Consider the following 18,636-nt stretch of genomic DNA (forward strand, 5'->3'; position numbering starts at 1 on the left):
TTTTTAATAGCAGCTACATTTATCATTAAATAAATTTCCTTGGTGTAAGATCATCTTCTTTTAAATAAAATCTGTCGTTTTAAAAGTAAGCCAAACTCCCTGAAAAGTTTGAAGCAATACCAAGCAGATCAATGAGGCAATTTTGAAAAATAATATCTCAAAGATCAAAACTCCTGTGACTGACTGCATTTTAAGTTGACTATGTATCAAGAAAAGTTTTCACAAAGTATTGATTATATTTTTAAACACTTCAACCAGGACGAACCATGTAATAGTGCAGTAGTTTTCAAATGAAGATGAATTTCACGAGTTACACTGTGGTAAAGGAAAACTTGTAATGGAAACCAGTTGAAATACTACTGGGAAAAACTTATCTCCTGCTAATTATGCCGTCACTTGCATGGTTACATTGTATTAAGCTTCACATAAAAACATGATACTTGGAGACATAACTTTTTTTAATAGTCATTAGACTGAAATCCATTAATTATTCACTAGAAATATGGAGAAATTAAAGCCATTTTGCTAGTAAAGCCAAAATCTTTGGAGAAGTCACAACACAAGTAGACACATTCTATCTCTATAAAGAGCATATTGACTAATTTTAAACTTTAAATTGTATGCCCAAGGAGCACAGAAAATTATTCCACCATAAGTAAGCATAAGTTAACACAGGTGAAGATACCTGCTCAGTATCACCATACAGAGAGCCAAGTGTGTAAGGTGTAAAAACTCCAGCAGAAAACTTCAATCTTGCAATAGAGAGAAAGGAGAAAGTTCTTCCTTTATGCTTTGAAAACAAAAAGGAAGGTTCCTTTAAAAAAAAAATGCATGGGAGATGTGTGTTGAGCTATTTGGGGCATCATTATTATTTGAACAGTGACCTAAGCAAGTGAAGAACAGACTGTCTTTGAGCCGCCTGCAATCGCCAGACTCCTAAGCAACAGTCTGACAGAAAATAAGAGGTTTAATGTAACCTCAAGGTTCACTTTTCTATCATTTGCTAAGTTATAAAACCATAGATTTCTTCCTTTTGGGGCAGGAATCACCAAGGCACCACTCCAGATCTAAAGAGCCATTCTCTGTTACTACCATGGTTCCCATGGATTTCAATTGCAGCCCCTGTATAAAAGGGCTTCCAAAGACATATCTGTATGAGATTAAACAAACAGCAGATGACCAAGGGTTTTGGGGGTGAAGAACAACTAAACTTCCCTCTGGTGTGCGTTCCCTATGCAGGGAACATCCTGATGACTGCACTAGTTAATGATTCAAAGGATCAGCAACATTTACTGAAGCAGCTATCAGGCACTGCACCTGCATGGAAGCTGCCAACTCCTCATGTAACTTTAATTGGGCACAGTTACTGAACTAATGGGGGTTGCCATCCTAGAGGACAGCCTGAAATGCTATCTAATGCACTGCAATATCACTGCACAGTTAAGCACAAGCAACTGCTCTGATTTCAATCTAAAACAACTCTCACAAAATTGTACTCACTCAGATATAGAGGACGCCAACTACAGCTCCATCATTACAATCTTTTAAATGAAGGTAATACTAAATAAGTGGTAAGTGAGCAATGTTAAGAAACAGGTTAATTGTTCCCCAAATCCTATGAGCATTGAATAAGAAATATTCTTTGCATTTTTATTTACAAAAATATCACTTATTAGTATGTTAATATTCCATGCAATACTATCTTTCCCAAGTAACACTAGTAAGATGTTCAGCTACTCCAATACAACATAAGCTTAACATAATTTCAAACTCACAGACTTGACAATTGGGCTCAGATGCCATGGAAAGGTCAATTATCCTCTTTAAATAAGTTACTGGATCTTGCATTCTTTCCCTCGCCCAGCCTTCTTCATGTGTGATTCAAATGTCAGTTGTCCAATTTAATCAAATGTAACCTCCATATGTGATTCAAATGCCATAAAAATTGAGAAATGTTATTTGAAAAACAACAATACTGAAAATCAGATCTGAAAATGTCACTTCCTGTTTACACAGAAATCTTTTAACGCTTTATCCAAAATGCAGTTCAGGACATTCGGTACTACTTACAACAAACACAGCTTCACAGAGTGCTGCTGTAAACCCAACATCCTCCTCCAAAGGTTCTCCTTCCTCTTCACCAGCCAAAATTTATCCAAAGCAAAAAACATAGATTGAGCCTCCTCTTGCCACCACAGCATTTCCTCATCTTTGTCATGTATTATTAATCCCAAAGCACTTAAAACTTCCTTTTTAACCTGTAATACAGTCTTAATGAATTCACTGTGCAACTGGATTTGCAAACAGGAAAATAGCTTAATCTCTTCTCCTGCCACTCCAGCCTGCAGCAGCCTCTCCATGAAGAAGTACAGCACTTCAGCTCCTTGCAGTTTTTCCACCTCTGACTCCCTGTACTTGAGTAACACCCCACGAGGCTACTGCTAATTCCTGTAATATGGGGTTTGTCCCCATATCCCAAGGAGCTGTAACACACAGTCCATGGCAGACATGGTCCATAACCATTCCAACAAAGTAAAGCAGATCTCAAAAAGTGGGTGTTATTCCCCCCATTTTACTGAGAAGCTACAATGCAGAGCCTAAAGGACAAATCAGGGTTAAGAGTAGCAGCAAATGTGGCTGAGAGACTTCATAGGCAGTAAGGACTGAAGAAGCAGTACCAGTGGATGGCTAAAACTAAACCAAGACTATAGGCAAATAATTAAGGTAAAATGAACAAAGCAAACAACAAAGAGAGGGAACTGAGCTGTATTTCAGTGAGTGAATTAGAGGGCTTTGAGTTACTCAGCTCTCAATTACCAGCTCACAAAAGCAAAAAGGGCTCCCTTCATCCATGCAGGACCACAAACCCCCAGCACACATCCCAGGGCAGCAGCCTGTGCCAAGGATCACTGTGGTGCTGCCAGGCTCAGGGCACACGTGGTGAGCAGCAGGCAGGGAGTGCTGTCACCTGTTTCACAGTGTATTACCCAGAAGACCAAATCAAGCCTGAACTCTAAAACAAGCTCTGGCATCTGATTTGCTTCTCAGTATAATTCAGGTTGTCTGCTCCAACCCAAATCTCCGGTGCAGGATGTTCCACTGCACAGCTTTTTTCCTCTTTCCCTGGTTAACACACTTAGGCTCAGCTGAAATGTTAAGGATATTGTAAAGCCCTTGCATTTACCATGGCTTTTCTGAGACAAAAAGCTTATTTTGTAGGATGTTGGCTAAGAAGAGTTATTCTGGGAGCAAGGGGAATGCTAATGTAATGAACAGACGAAGAGGATGAATTTTACATTTTCAAGCATAAATTCTTAATGAAGTTAGAGCATGGGATAAGAATAGACTTTACAAAATAAGCATGGTACAAAAGAGACATGAGAAATCAAAACCATGCTTGGGAAACATCAGGGGTGCTGGTAGACACACACACACACAAAAAGGAGAAAAAGTTTATCTAGTTTCAAAGGCAGAATTACATCCTTATATGGACATACATTTTTAAGATAAATTGGCCCCTATTTTAGCCATTCCTCTGGAATACTATGAATCTTCACAGCAAAAGTTTAGCTTTTAATCTTAAAGTCTGGGAAAACTGTGATAAGATATCATCAACTGTCAGACAAATAAGCTACTCCAGGTTGTGAGCCTCAGAAAAATATATAACATACGAACAGATCCAACATGAGAACAAGCCTGGACCACAGATTTTTAAATAACTGCAGACAGATACAACTCTATCAACTGTTCTGCTGTAATTCTGAGAAACCCACAAAGATGATTCATTACAAAACCAGGGTTTCCTAAAATACATATATTATGTAGAAAGTCTTGAATGAAGACATTTATATAAAACTTTTAACATGCGTGTCTACCTACATATAAGTGGAGACATAAATGTTCAAACAGAGAACAACATTTAATAAATTAAGATAAATTGGCTCAAACTGAATTCTCAGCTTTGAAATAAAGTACAGAATGGACAGATATGAAACTCCTAATGATTTCTGCAGTCTCCAGAGATACATCCATGTTGAAATACTAAAACCAAAATCTATCAGTTTGCAATGCTGTATCTTACTACATTCTACTCTAGCATTTAAAATGGCACAAATAAATCTAAATAATAGAGCTAGAAATAAAAATATATAGCAAAATTGCTTAGTTTTTAAAAAAATTACTTTCATAACCTAGCTCACCAATGACCTTTTAAGCCATCTCAGATATAAAGAAAATGAAAAAGTGTTAATAAACGGGAATATCCATCTTGTATTCACTTTATTTCCTTTTCTTCCAAATATTTATTAGGAGATGTAGCATTATACAGATTTTATAGGTTAGGGAAAGAAAAAAAAATTAAATTTAAACACAAACGTACACGATTTAAAAAAATATTTTCTAACAAAAACATTTTCTGCACTATCTATTAAAACGCAGCCAGTAAGAAAAGCAAATCCTATTTCCAGCCGGCCAAAGGATTTAGCGCAACACCCAGGCTCGGAGAGCAGAGATGGGGCGAGCGGAGCAGCAGCACCTGCGTGTGTGTGTGCGGAGCTGCCTTCCTGCAGAGCCAGCGCCCCGCCAAGCGCTGCCCTGGCTCCCCAACACTTACAAGAGCACGATGGAGAAGACGGAGCGCGGCGTCCTGCGGCGCAGCCGGCAGCTGCCCTCGCTCCTGGCGAGCAGGGCGAAGCTGCAGAAGCGACGGCTCCCGGCTTTGGGATCCATGGTGCCCGGAGCGCAGGCCGTGCGCGCTCAGCCATGGGCCACAGGCCGGGACACGTCCCAAGGGCTGCTCCTCCATGCCAATGACAAACGCAGCTCTAATCAACTGCGCTTGGCTCCGACTAATTAATTGCAAGTTCTCTGAGAGGGCAATGCACACACTCGTGACTTTAAAGGAACACTCCTGGTCAATATTGGTGCGTTGGTTCACTCGGAGAATTGGGCGTTTGGCGATTCTGGAATCTTCCAGTCTCTCGGAAGCAGAACGGGCGAGCGGTTGCATTAAAATGAAGCGTGGAGGAAAGCTAGCAGGGACTTTTTGTCTTTCAGTGGAAAATTTTGCCTTAAAATTTGCTGAGAATTATAACTTGGCCTGTTCCGCTCTTTTAAATTTCTCATCTGCTCACAAATTGAAGTGAGAATTTCAGGAACAAAAACAAAAATGTAATAAAGAGCACAAAAAATAATATTCACCTTCTCAGGCAAGCTATAACCCAAACATACATTATCACTTCTACTTGTGCAGCATGTCTTTGATGAGAATCAAAATAATTACTTTCAAAAACAGCTTTTTAGTGTTTATATAAATAAATGCCCATCTCAGCCCAGAGATGTGACAATGCCATTTTCAGTGCACAGCAAGTCTTTCCCAGATGGCTGGATCAATAACATCCCTGCTCTAAAGACCTAAAGGTCTGAAGAAAGGAAAAGACAGGGAGAACAGGGAGGAAACAAAAGCACACAGAGCTCTTTCACCACAGCAAAGATTACGGCTTGAAGATTTTATTTTAGAACATTAATAATTCATAATGACAGTGTAATGTAAACTAGGTTAGAAGATTATGCTCTCAAGTACCACACAAGGGATTGAATGACAGAATAATAACAACTAGCCAAAGTAGCAAAATTTCAGGAGATAAATGAGGGAGAGAACTTAGAGCACTAAAAGAAACATATCTGAAACGAATGAACAAAAACAGGAACAGAGAGATACTGAAGAAAAGGGGAGCACAGATGCAGCCTGTAGAAAACAGAGCACGAGTGGGTCCATTTACAGCAGATGAAGCTCTGCAGGCCCTCTGGCATGGAAGTTATGAATATTCAAACAAGAGCATAAATTTGAGACAAAAGTTCACCATAGCTCAGGATAGCAAGACATAGTTGAAATGGGTTACCATTCCAAAAAATTGGTGAAAAGTTGCCCTGAGATCCTTTTTCCTTCTTTACATCCTAAAGCTTCCTTAAGCTTTCAGGTTAATATTGATCCACTAAATGGTTTATCTAACTAAATTAAAATTCTAATACATGTCTCAAAAAATAAATTTTTTTAAGGGAACACATTGGAAAGGAACCTGCTGCTCATGGGCAGTAACAGTTCTGGGCTGACACACACAGCTGTGTAAAATAACCTCTGCTTCCCCCCAGCTCCAGGCCATGAAGGTGACACCAGCTACTCACTGTTAGTACATCTCTACTATTAGTACTTCAGCACACGACATTAACAGGTCTCTTTGCACACTCACTGATTTTCCAAATTAAAACTAAAAATAGCCCCTGGTTGCCTCATAGTCCAATTAAAAACGAATCTTGGAAAATGCATGGCACTGTCTATCAACAATAATAAACACATGACTGTCTGGTTAAGAATTTTATTTCTTTCTCAGAACTATTCCCTTGCCAGGAATCTTTCAGTGCTCGGGTTGTTTTTGTATCTGTGTTCAAGATCAAAAAGTCTTTGAAGGTGAGACCACTTAGAAGGAAAAATTTTATACAGAACTGAGTACACCACTGTCGTTTGAGGAAGCCACTGTTATTTGAGGATAAGGACAGGAAAAGAAAGGCTTCAATATTTCCTACAGTCTCTCAAGAACCTTCTGAGTTCTTTGTTCCTCCCTAGAAGTTGCTGACTTTTCCCAACCACCCCAAACTTAGAGTAGAGCAGGGGTAGTAAATGAGTCAGCTCATACACAGGTGCACCAGCAGATCACAGCCCTCAAACATGACTGTATACAAAAAACAGTTATGAAGCATAACCTTATATGGTTTATAGGTGAAATGGCCAATAAACAGTAAAGCTCTCCAACTTCTAAAGTCACAAGTACAAGCTCCCCTCTGGGAGCCTCCAATTTCCCAGGTCAAACCACCAGGTTATGTTTTACAATTGGTCCCATGGAGGGCAGCCAAATGGTGAGCCTGGAAGGAGACAAGAATTCACACCTCAGGTTCCAAACCCCAGGGTTTAACCCTTCTGCTACTGCAGCTCCAGGCAGGATGCAGGGATTTCTGCATTTACATAATGCAATCACATGAAAAATTTCTACTATTCAGGCCACCATGCCTCAATATTCCCAACCATATTAAAGTAAACAAACAGTTTCCCATCAGCCCAAGACACACAAGAAGTTAGTTAGCTGTGAGCCTGTCATGTTTCAAGTATCACCAGTGTGCCCCTCCCATGTTGTTTCTTAGATGGAAAAACGATTCCCAAGAATAATAACCAGCACAAAGGAAAAGGAATAAGGAGAAAAACATCCATTAAAAAATAAATTAATTCCGGGAAACTCATTCATTCAATGTGAGATGTAGATGAGAACTCAGTTGCCAAAAGCTCACCTACTCAAAATTCATCATTCCACATTATGCATAATGATATATCCACAAAGTTGTTCTGTTTCTCATTATTCTTGAATTGCTGATCTACACTATTTCCAAAAGTGACATTATGCTGTCTTGCAGTCAACTCTGACCAATTATTTAGCACATTTAAGAAAGTAGAACCTGTACTAAACCAGGAGGATAACACTGCAAAACCAGAACAATTTCCAAATGTCATTCAAACTGAATATAGGCCTCTTCATTAATCCTCTGGCATTTGTAAAATCGGAATTTCTAACTAAAAGAAAAAAAAATTGAAACCTGTATCATATCAAGTGACTTTACACTAAGCAAAATTTAAGCATCAACAACTTTTGATAAGCCTTGAGATATTTCAAAATAAAAGCAAAGAGACTTATCAAGTCTGAATTCTGGAATGTTTTTGATCTTCCTTAAAAATAAGGAACTTCTGTTTACAGCTAAGGCACTGATGTTGTAAAATATATGCAGCCTTCAAAACCCAAACCTCAGGTGATCTGGGGATGTGTGTGCCAAGAATACATCCTTATGCTATGGAAGGGATTCCTGCATTTGCCTTGAAGCAGCAGGACTGGAGTTACAAGACTCTCATCACGGCACACCAGCAATCCCCATACACAAGAAAAAGAGCCATGGTCTAACAGGGGACCCATTCCAAGAAGGTGGATGTCCCCATCCCCACCCTTTGGGGAGGGTTTGCTGCCCAGCACCCTGCAAATCTGGGAAGCCCCACTGGATTCACTGCAAGGGAACAGACTCACCCAGGACCCTGCCCACCCAACCTCACTCTTACACCCAAACAAGCCATAGCTCTAAATATAGGTCTGCCCTCACCCATTGCAACAGCTTGTACAAAAAAGGCTTTAAATAAAGGCAGGCAGCCCTCCAGGACATTTGCTGAATGCCTATGTATAATATATTCTTGTTACTTACCACAGTTATTGATTAAAGGCTTGTTTCCTAGAATAGGCTTTTTATGTAAATAAATTAATATATTCTTAAATTATATCACAGATGTCCATAAAATCCTAATTATATAAAACTCATAACATTGTAATTACACACTGATCAAGTAATTATGTAGTGTGCTTAAAGACTGTTTTGGAGCAACATTAGGTTTCCCATTTTGTTTTACTTAAATAAGACAGCAAGGGTCTGGTCACCATCACATCCACAAATGGTGACCAGATTTTGTACAGGCTAGGAAAAAACTCTATTAAACTATTTTGAAAAGCTATAAAAAAATTAATAGCTATTTCCAATAGACTTCATTAAAGCTAGAATTTCCAAGGGAAAACATTCCTATAAAAATAACCTCCACCATACATCCCTATAAGAACATGTTCCACAACTGGCATGAATTCATGAAATTGAAATAGCACGAGAAAATGCCCCTTGAATGATCCAGCTGACGCCAACTCTTCCCTTGGTTTGTTAGGAAATTGAAGCAAATTTCCACTGAGACTTCACCTCAGCTGCAGCACTCAGAGATGCCAGAAAAACAGCACCTGGACACTTTCACCCTTTTTACCACAAACAAATTAAACTGTTTCTAGAATTACTGAAAATGTCTTATATTTTACTGAGGGTGTTACACAGCATGTAATATTTTCTGGAAAGGGGGTAATTGCACTCTCCTTTAATCTCACGCTTCATCACTTCCAAGTTAGAACAATCAATTCATGACATCTCTTAAGCAACTTGAGATCAAAAAATGCTGTAAATTCATATTTTGATTAAATTAAAGGACAAATATGGGTGCACTAAGATTTGCCAGCTCATAAAGAGGACCAGCTGTGAAACATGGCCTCATTTTCTTCTTCAGTAATTCAGACTTTCCTGCTACCCCCAAAAGAGTGCAAGCCAGATCCCAAAGACAAAAATCAGAACTTGTTTAATTCTGGACCTAATTCTCTTTTCTTCCTAAAGATGCATGACCTTGATTCCAACCCACATTTCCATCAACTACAGCAGTCTTATTCCACCTGTTATCAATCTGGTTTTACTGTAATCAGACCACATTTCCTTTTACTCTTTTGCAAGGTTTACATTATTTTCATTTGTTCAAAGGTTATGTATAAAATATTTTCAATCTTAATTAGACTAATTCTTTCAGAAGCCATGAACTTCCATGCTATCTGTCCTGACATCAGATGCACCAACAGTTGTTCATCTGTCAACATAAAATAATCAATGGCACCACGAAATATAGGGAAGAAAGGAAAATCTGTGCAAATTCTTGTAAATGCAATACACCAAAGGTAAAAAGTGAGGAAGATTTAACGTGAAGGCACCAGTTTTTCTTGTTACATTTTCCATCAGTTTCCTGCATAGCCATGGAAATGAATCACTGCCTGGCTAACCTGAGGTGTTAAGCTGAGTAGATCAATGACAGTGGTAACTTGCCAAGATGAACCTTTGCTCTAAGCAAGCAGGAATGGCTATCACTGGCACCGTAACCAAGTAAACAAAACTACAACAAAGAAAGACAGGATAAAACAGGATCAAGAGCTGCACAGGTGAAAGCAACAACGATGAAAATAAAAACTTATTATAGTCGGCCTAAGCTCTTACACAGAACCATGTATCTGTGAATCATCAACCATTCAGTATTAAAAGAGCAGATGGCTGGAAGGTCCCCATATGTGAAAAATATTATTATCAAGGAGTCCATAGTAACAGTGGAATAAAGCCTGCTATTAAGACTTTTATATGAACTGTTCTTAAAGAGAAAATTATTCACTGACCCATGTCAGAACCCTGAAAATTGAAGGTTTCTCAGAGGAAGAAAAAGCAGTAAGTACCAAAAAGGTTTTTGAAAATAATCAATAATCATCAGATCTCATCTCCAAAAAGAACAGTTCTCAACTGAATTTAACAATAATCTAATCTTGATATTTAATTGCCACTTACCAGTCTGTTAATTAGCCCCAAGGCTAAACAGCATTTAATCGAGTTTAATCATCCTTGTTTAAAGGAACATTACCCAATACCAGCCTTTAAATAATAAAAATTCATTTAAAATTAGATTGATGGCCATGACACTGAAATGTTAGGAGACTGCTCTGTAGTCGCTGCCCTTCACTTCCTCCAAGTGCTGTCGAAGTGAGCACCTTATTAAGAATTGTCACCACTTGCTGCCCAACATGCAGGAAAAGCAGCAGGTGCTGGGCAAGCCTCTCCCCATGGCCATGCACAATAAGGACAGACACATGCAACGTCCCTTTCCTCTGCTGACAACCTGATTTCCACTCAACACATGTATACATTACTCTGCATTAGAGGGGCAGAACCCTAAAATAGTTCAACTTCACATTTTCTGGTTAGTCCTACCAGATCTGGCCAGCAAGACCAACACCTCCCTCTGAAATAACATCTAGATTCAGGGGCTATTGCATTACCACCTGATGAGTAACTGAAATTTGACCAGCCACATCCCCCCTGCAGCATGTGAACTTCAAAACCAGCCCTCTGGGGCTATGTTGGCTCAAGTTTTAAGTAGGTACCACTGAGCTCTGGTTTCATAACCACACATGTAAAGATCTCCAGCGTGTGAGCCTTTGCCTGGGACTGTCCCCTGAGAGCTGGTGACATTTCCTCTTAGTGAAGAACCTGAAGGTTTCCACTGGGGTAGCTGATGGCTGTGCTTGTCCCATAGGAGCATAACGAGGAGCAACAGCTAATCCTGAAGGGAAAATATATCAGTGAAGCTGTTAAGTGCTTTAATATAAACTGAGCTGGTTTGGGCTATTTTTGCTTTAGAAACTCTTGTATCCTTCACTCAAGCCTGCTAACAACAGGCTTGATTCTATTCCTTATCCTTTGTACACCCTGTGCTTGGAGACTTCAGCCTGCCAGCCTCTGTAAGAAAGCAGAGTAGATTTCCAGGAAATTGAAGCGGGTGCAGTAATTAGCACAGACCCAGGGGTTTTTAGGGACCCCACTTTAGGCTGCTTTACTTTTTGGTTTCCTGACACCAGACATGCCTGTGAGGGCTCCTCTGCTGCACAGTACAAGCTGCACCTGTGCCAACACAAGGCATCAGCAGGAACAGGCATGCACACACAGGCAGACAGGCTTCCCTTTCTTAATGCAATTTATCTTCTTTCCTACATAAGGCCTACACACAAAATACAAAAAATTTGTCCCAATACACAACATCAACTTGAACACTAAATGGCTGGAAGTAAGTTGTGACTAGGAAGCTGTTTCCTTCTGTTAGATATTATTCTCTTGAATTGTAAAGCTGTTAAGTTCACAGATGGTTATGCCAACACCAAAGTGTTAGAAATTCCTGGTCGACATTTCTCCTTACCTCCACTGAAAAGGATGACTGTAGCACGGACTAGATGGATTGCTCTGGGCTTGTGAGTTCAGGTAAAATACTAGAGGAGAAGTGACAAGTGCACAGTCAGCACTAAATGGGAATTTAAGATGCTGCAGACCTGGAGCAGATGTAGGAGAGAACATGTGCTGGTGAACATCATTTCCTCGGCAGTGGGAGAACAAAGGAGAGGAGATTCTGACAAGGTACCACAGCAGAAAAAAAAAAAATCAGGGTCAATATCACACCTTCTGTTTCAATAAAGAAAAAAGATAATTCCAAAATACAAGTTATATCTTTTAAACAAATGCAATAAACTAAGTGGTCAAAGGTAATTCCTTTTCATTACCGTCCAAACCAAAATATATTTTTCAGTCAATTTAATATCTATTTAATGTTATTTTTGTACTACAAAAATCCTCCAATCTGGAATTACCCAAATCCTTTCTTGCAGTGATTTTCAGGCTTTCTGGAATACACACCACTGTCAATTGCTAATACAAAATGTTTAATTGAGAAAAAAGAACAAATTGATAATGGCACCAGCAGCAAACATAGACCATTTCTATCACTGCCTTCACAATTTGGGAGCCATGGTTCCATGCCACTGCTGTGGCAATAACCAAAACACACAACTGTGAAAATATGAACTACGTATGAAAATATGAACAAACCATTAACTAGTAAACAACATTTAGCAGTGGCAGTTGTTTTAGAGCAAAAAACTAATTAAGCCTGAAAGCAGCACTGCAAAATGGCTTTATTCTAATTTAGCAGTGGGGAAACTGAGGCATGAAGAGGTTAAGTGACATGTGCACAGCACATCCATGGCAGCATCAGGATTGCAGCTGAGGGTGCTGATGCCCAGCTCTGTGCTCAGCTCTGTGAACTATCCTGCTTTTGCAGGGTCAGCAGCCAAGGCACATTTGTATTCACACAGGGCACAGAAAAGGTCTCAAAGTAGCTGCTTTTCAAAAAGCTGCACACAGACTTGTACATAAACACAGAGCAGAGGTTCTAACACCTACTTTAGTGAACTATACACGATGAGATGTCCTCCACTAGAAATAAAGTAAAAGTTAACTTACAATTATTGGCATTACAAAGTGTGCTTGATTATGTGTTAGAATACAAATTAGTGCCACTGTATTTCTTACACCTATAACTTTGATTTTTGACTGAGGACTGAAAAAAAGTTTCTATTTACCATATTTAAACACAAAAGTGAGCAAATGGAAATTTCAGGCATGCTTCAGTTTTGTTTAGAATTCAGATATTTTACTTAGAGTCCTGAAGTCAAGCATGTTTGTTGTGTTCCTAGCTTTAAATTTCCTGATTAATCCAAATACTTATCAGTAAAGCAACCTTTACATACTGGAAATCCTCCCCACCAGCAATCTCTGCTTAAACAGCTGATGAGCTTTACAGTCTGCAGACAGGAAAGGTTAAGCCTGCCTCTTACCCTGCTCCTCCCTCCACTGACTACACGACAGATTCTTTTCACCTCCTCAACTTAAGAATACAGTATTAAATACACAATTTCCTTAATTTTACTTAATAGAAATAATAAATATAATTACGATCATAAATAGCAGTTTCCATTAGTAGATTTCAAAGCACTTATACAGGAAAAGCATTTAAAAAGGAAATTAAAATTCCATTTGTAGACATACATGTGGCAGTGTGACAATGTAAGCTAAGATTTCTTGCTTCAAGTCTAGAAGTTTTCAATAGCATTTTTAATTCTAGAAGATAGCAAAGGTAGCAAAAGTTTCTGAAGATTTTAATACTGTGACAGCTTTCTGACAGATTACAAAATGCACTTTTTAAATCTGAAGAATGATCAAACTTAAAAGACAAGAGTTACAAACATTCAGTTTTGCTACTCTAAAGCTTGGGACAAAATCTAACCACAATGTATCCTAGCTAAAAACATTGAAACATTGCTTTTTTTGGCTATACTTCATGGTTAATACTCCACAAAAGTAAAATGCTAATGCTTCCAAAATGAAATTTTGTGCACAGCCAAATAATCATAACAGATAAAGAAAGTTCTAACAAATCAAAGCAGTGTCTATCGGCCACAGAAAATTCTGGCCGGTTTTTCTTCTTCATAGCTTCAATCTGAAACGATTAAGTGCAATTTATTTTTCCCAACAGTCCTTACTGGATCCGCAGAGATGGGGCTCCAAGCCTCTGTTTCCTCCGCTTCATCATTGTGCTGATACCCTGATCTGCCTCTTCCCAGCATAAGAGGCTTAGAGCCGGGGAGGAGAGGCCGCTGTTATCAGTGCGGCGCAGAGCACAGAACAATCAGTGCAATTCCGAGCTCTTCATGTACCCCCAGCGTCAGAGAGACCTCGGGGCTTCCGTGACGGTCCAGATTAACACATAGCTCATGTCAAAAAACTAATGATTTATTAAAAAAAATAAAAATAAAAATTCAGATTAAAAAAAATCTTCTGCGAGCCTATTCCCAGCATCCGGCGAAAGGACAGGGAGCCCAGCAGAAGGAAAGGAAGGTGCCGGCAAGCCCAGGACACGGCGGGGCCATCGGACCCGTCCCACCGCCAGCAGCGCGGCCCTGCCACGCTCCGGCCGAGAACCAGCCACAGCTCCGGGGCTGCAGCAACAGCCTTCAGCCTTCCTCACCCAACCCGGGGACAGCGGAAAGCCACGGGGGGCGATGGCAGGATCCTGGCAGGGATCTGGCAGGGATCTGACGGGGCAGCCTGGAAACTCGCACGGCGGCGGAGCGGAGGCAGCGCCCGCAGGCAGGGCCTGGCAGAGCCCTCAGCGCTGTGCGGGCAGCAGCTGCTCCCGGCCGGCGGCGACACGTGAACCAGCCCTCGCTCGGAAATCAATCCCCTCAACTACACGCACAACTCGCAGCTTAAAACATCCTCCCGTAACTCCTAAGCTGTGCTCCAGACGCGGACTTTATGGATTCCAGCACCGGCAACAGAGCAGCAGCGCTCACAGCAGCCTGGGGAGCGGATGCCTTCGCTAGGAGGAAATGTTCTCTTTTTACGCTTCTTGCAAACAGCAACTTCAATCAGCTCAAAATCAATTTTGTGCTATTAACAAAACTGCCCCATTTTTTAAATGTGTATTTGTAAGAATGTTGCTTTCCCAAAAAAGTTTCCATATATATATATATATATATATATATATATATATATATATATATTTGATAGGCTTTGAAGTGCTCAAGGCTGTGTTTAGGTGCCATTCACAAGTACTCATCAACCAAGTCAAATTTTAGGTGACAACCCCGATCTTCAGACCCTCCCGTGATTCTGATCGCAGCCACACACCACAAAATCCCAATCTCTCAGGAATTAGGAAAATACAGATTTGCCAGGCTGAGGAGGAAGGGCCAGGGCGGCTGCTCCTCACACAACCAGAGCCCCTGACCCCACACTGTGCCTCTGGAGTGAGACAGCACAGCAAGCAACAAAAAGTACAAATTTGGTATGATACATATAATTCTATTGTAGTTATTAATTGAGACCTTGGATTTAGTAGTGGAAACTTGACAATAAAAACTGCACAAAATACTTTTTCCACTTTTAAATCCTTGATGAAAGCCTCCATAAATTCTTTGTGTCTGAGATTACGGTCTATACATAACACTAAAATACTCCTGATTCATCAAATCACTTCTTTTAAAGAAACAATGCTTTCAAATTATTTTTAAAGTCTAATACAGGAATAGCAGCACTGCTGTGGAGCCCCACACGAATAATTCAGCCCGTTCCACCTCCAGAACCAGCCCCATGGATCAGCTTAAGAGCAGCAGGTTATTTTTGACCTACTGCTTGTGAGCTGCTTCTATGCGCTCAGAGGAGGATGGGGTGGTCACAAGAGTGCACCTCCTTCCCTCCCCATCTGTATAAAGCACCACAAGCAGAATGCATTGACTGGAGGCATTATTTCTTACTTTACTTCCACATCCAAATCAGAACAGAGTGCAAAAGCAGCAAAATTCCCTACGCCTTTTCAGAACCATTTTTCATCCCCTTCCTGCACTTTGGTTTTCCCACTCTTGGGACAATGGCACTGGCTCCTGGCAGGGAAACGGCATCGATCCATCACCAGCAGAAACACTCACCCGCCAAGACGAGCAGAAACTGAATTATATACTCCATTTCTCTGCAGATACAGAGGAAATTCCCACAGCACCTGAGCATTGCAGCACAAAGACGTAAACCAGCACTAAAGGCCAGAATTTTTCTTTCCTGCCATCAAACTTCTTATTGTTTCCAAGGTCTAAACATTAAAAAGAATGCAAGTAGTTCAGCACATCCCCCCAAAGAAAATTCCTTGGTGTGTTTGTGTGTTATTTTACTGTCAAGAAGCTGGGGGTAAGTTTAACAAATTATGATGAAGACTTGTTTAATGAAACCCCCACAGAAATGTCTAGGGCAGCAGAAACTCAAATTCTTCAGAGGTTTAAAGTAGAATGGTAGTGCAGAGAAGGAGGAAGAGAATGAGAGAAAACAAGTCCCACAGGGGAAATAAGCTGCCTTAAAAAGTGATTAGAGGGAATAAAGACCACCGTAAAAGGCTTGCTTGTCTTCAGCAAACACTTTTATGTTGCTTACCATATTTCAGAGATAGACATAAAAACTTCAGGTAAATACTACCCTTTACCAGCACCAATCACCATCAAAACAACAATCTGTAATATTTAGTTCATATAAATGTGCATTTTTACTGGATATATTCTGTATTAAAACTATTTCTTCATATTTCTTATGCCTCCACTTTCTTTTTCCATTTGTACACAGTCTTTTAAAGTATATTTGATACAGATGATTGATAGCAGGAAATAATTAACAAAAAAAAGCTTACAGCTGAAGTTAGAAACTGGTTTAGCAAATTTAGTTTGCTGAGAAAATTACTCTTTTCAAATTTGGATACAATATGGGAAAGCCATATTTTCTTTTAGAAAATTTTACATTTAGATAGCACAAAAATTACAGCAACCCACAATATTAACCCTGCCTTAGAAACCATGAGGATTTAAAATACAAACCCACATTTTTCATTAAAAAGCCAGAACAGGTCAATAAGGTTCATGCTATAAAGAACTGAATTCATCATTAATTTATTATTATTGGGGTACTGAACAAGAAACCAGGATGGTTTCTTGGGATGGCTCAAGGGCAACCCCAACTGGATTTAGTGACTATTGCTCAGCCAAGGAGGCAAACAGAAGCAATTGAGTGAGCTCCAGGCTGGTGTTGGACATCCTGCAGCCACAATGAAATGCAGTTTGCAGCCTGATTTTCTGGGTGCTGAACTGCTCCTAAACACATGAAAACACAGAGGTGCTTCAGCACAGGATGCTCCTGCTGCAAAGTCCCCACCTTTGTCCTTTCAAGTCTGGAATGTCTCTGCTGCAATTCACGTGCAGGTGCACATCAAAACCATGTGAAAGCTGCAGCCAACAATACAAAAACCAATCTCTCTACAGAGAACAGAACAGGATAATGGCTGAAAATAATTAAACCACTTTGACTAATAGGCTGGAGATCAAAGTTTGAGTCTATCACTCCACATTCGCTATTTGAAACTAAAGAAAATATTCATGAATGATAATTATTTCTTTTGTGAACAAAGCATGGGGAAAAACATAACCAATACATTTATATGCATAATTCATTAAAAGAAAACTTTCAACTCTTGATTATTGAACCACACCAGAGACAAAATATAACTATTTATTCCTGTTCTCTAACTGTTCAGTCTCTTAGCAGTCTACAACTCAGCTGAATATCATCTCCTTTAGTGCATTAAACATAACCCCCTATAGAAACACAAACACTTTAAGCACATTAACAACAAAATGGTATCTAAATTATCAGGTATTTCTCTTAATGTCACCCTGCATACAATTCCCCCATCTGTTTTACATGTCTGCTCTCTCTGTGCTGATTATTTCAAAATTAGGATTGCAAGATACCCAAGTGCAAAGCCATCCTTTAGAGTGTGCCTGTGTTTCTTTCTGCTAATATGGAAACAGTCATCAACACTCATCAACAGACTTCACAAGCTCCATCCCACAATTCATTCTCTTCAGCTCCCACCCGAGACCTTCTCTAGGTGACAAAATTTCTCACGCTCTCCTGACAAAAACAGTGAGACATGTAACTCCACTCCTTTTCCTTAGCACAAATAAGCACAGAAACTCTTGTTGTCCCTGCTTATAATCAGTTCCTGCAATAAAATAAAGATTACTCATACCAACCCAGGAAATATCAAGTATTGAGAGTCAAACAAAGGAAAAGTTAGAAGCATTGTCAGGAATAGCTCATCCTTTTTCATTCAGCAATGACAAATACTCGAGCTGATCCACAGGTTAAAACCTTTCTAACTCAACAATCCAGCAAAGCAATCACCAAACCTGCAGCAATAGTCAAGTCCTCATTCTGTTTCTGGCAGGCTGGAAATAATTACTGCCTCCCCAAATACAATTTTTTACAGAAGTAAGTGCACCCCAACCTCCAGACTAGCACACAAAAAAATGCTGAGTGGCTGATTTTTTGTAGATAATTCAATTGCTACTGAACTGCTACAAAGGCTGGAGTTTGTGCAGAAAATGGATGCACCCCTTGAGGGCTTCTGGCTCCAAGCCAGGTACTTCATCCTCCTGTCCATTCCTGCTTCTGCTTCTGTCGGTGAACAAAAGTCAGTGACTGACAGTCAATTAATCAGGACATGGCTACACCCACAACTATCCCTGCTCATCAGCCACAGCACAGCAGCAGCTTTTCTGAATAAATTTTATTTTCAGAATTTATTTTCGCTTATGAGGTTCACTGTTAAGTTGATTCCAGCAGAGGAAAAGCTTCCAGAAGAACTGAACTGCCTACAGTTGTAATGCCACCTTTTTTGACAGAATGGTTGAACAAACTTATACATAGTATAGATACATTTACCTTATA

The 18,636-nt window shown here is 39.8% G+C and overlaps 1 protein-coding gene across 5 annotated transcripts in view; it reads right to left on the reverse strand.

Annotated features, from left to right (window-relative positions):
* MAST2 (microtubule associated serine/threonine kinase 2) overlaps positions 1-18,636 on the reverse strand; it is a 187,289-nt gene that overhangs the window by 86,112 nt on the left and 82,541 nt on the right. The window contains exon 5 of one of the 5 annotated variants that reach the window (XM_088169765.1): positions 11,675-11,881. The exons of the other annotated variants lie outside the window; for them this stretch is intronic. Coding sequence (XP_088025891.1) covers positions 11,675-11,881 — 207 coding nt within the window. The remainder of the gene's footprint in view (positions 1-11,674; positions 11,882-18,636) is intronic. 5 annotated transcript variants of the gene reach the window in all.

The sequence above is a fragment of the Sturnus vulgaris genome, chromosome 9 (genome assembly GCF_052056855.1).
Source record: "Sturnus vulgaris isolate bStuVul1 chromosome 9, bStuVul1.hap1, whole genome shotgun sequence".
NCBI lineage: Eukaryota > Metazoa > Chordata > Aves > Passeriformes > Sturnidae > Sturnus > Sturnus vulgaris.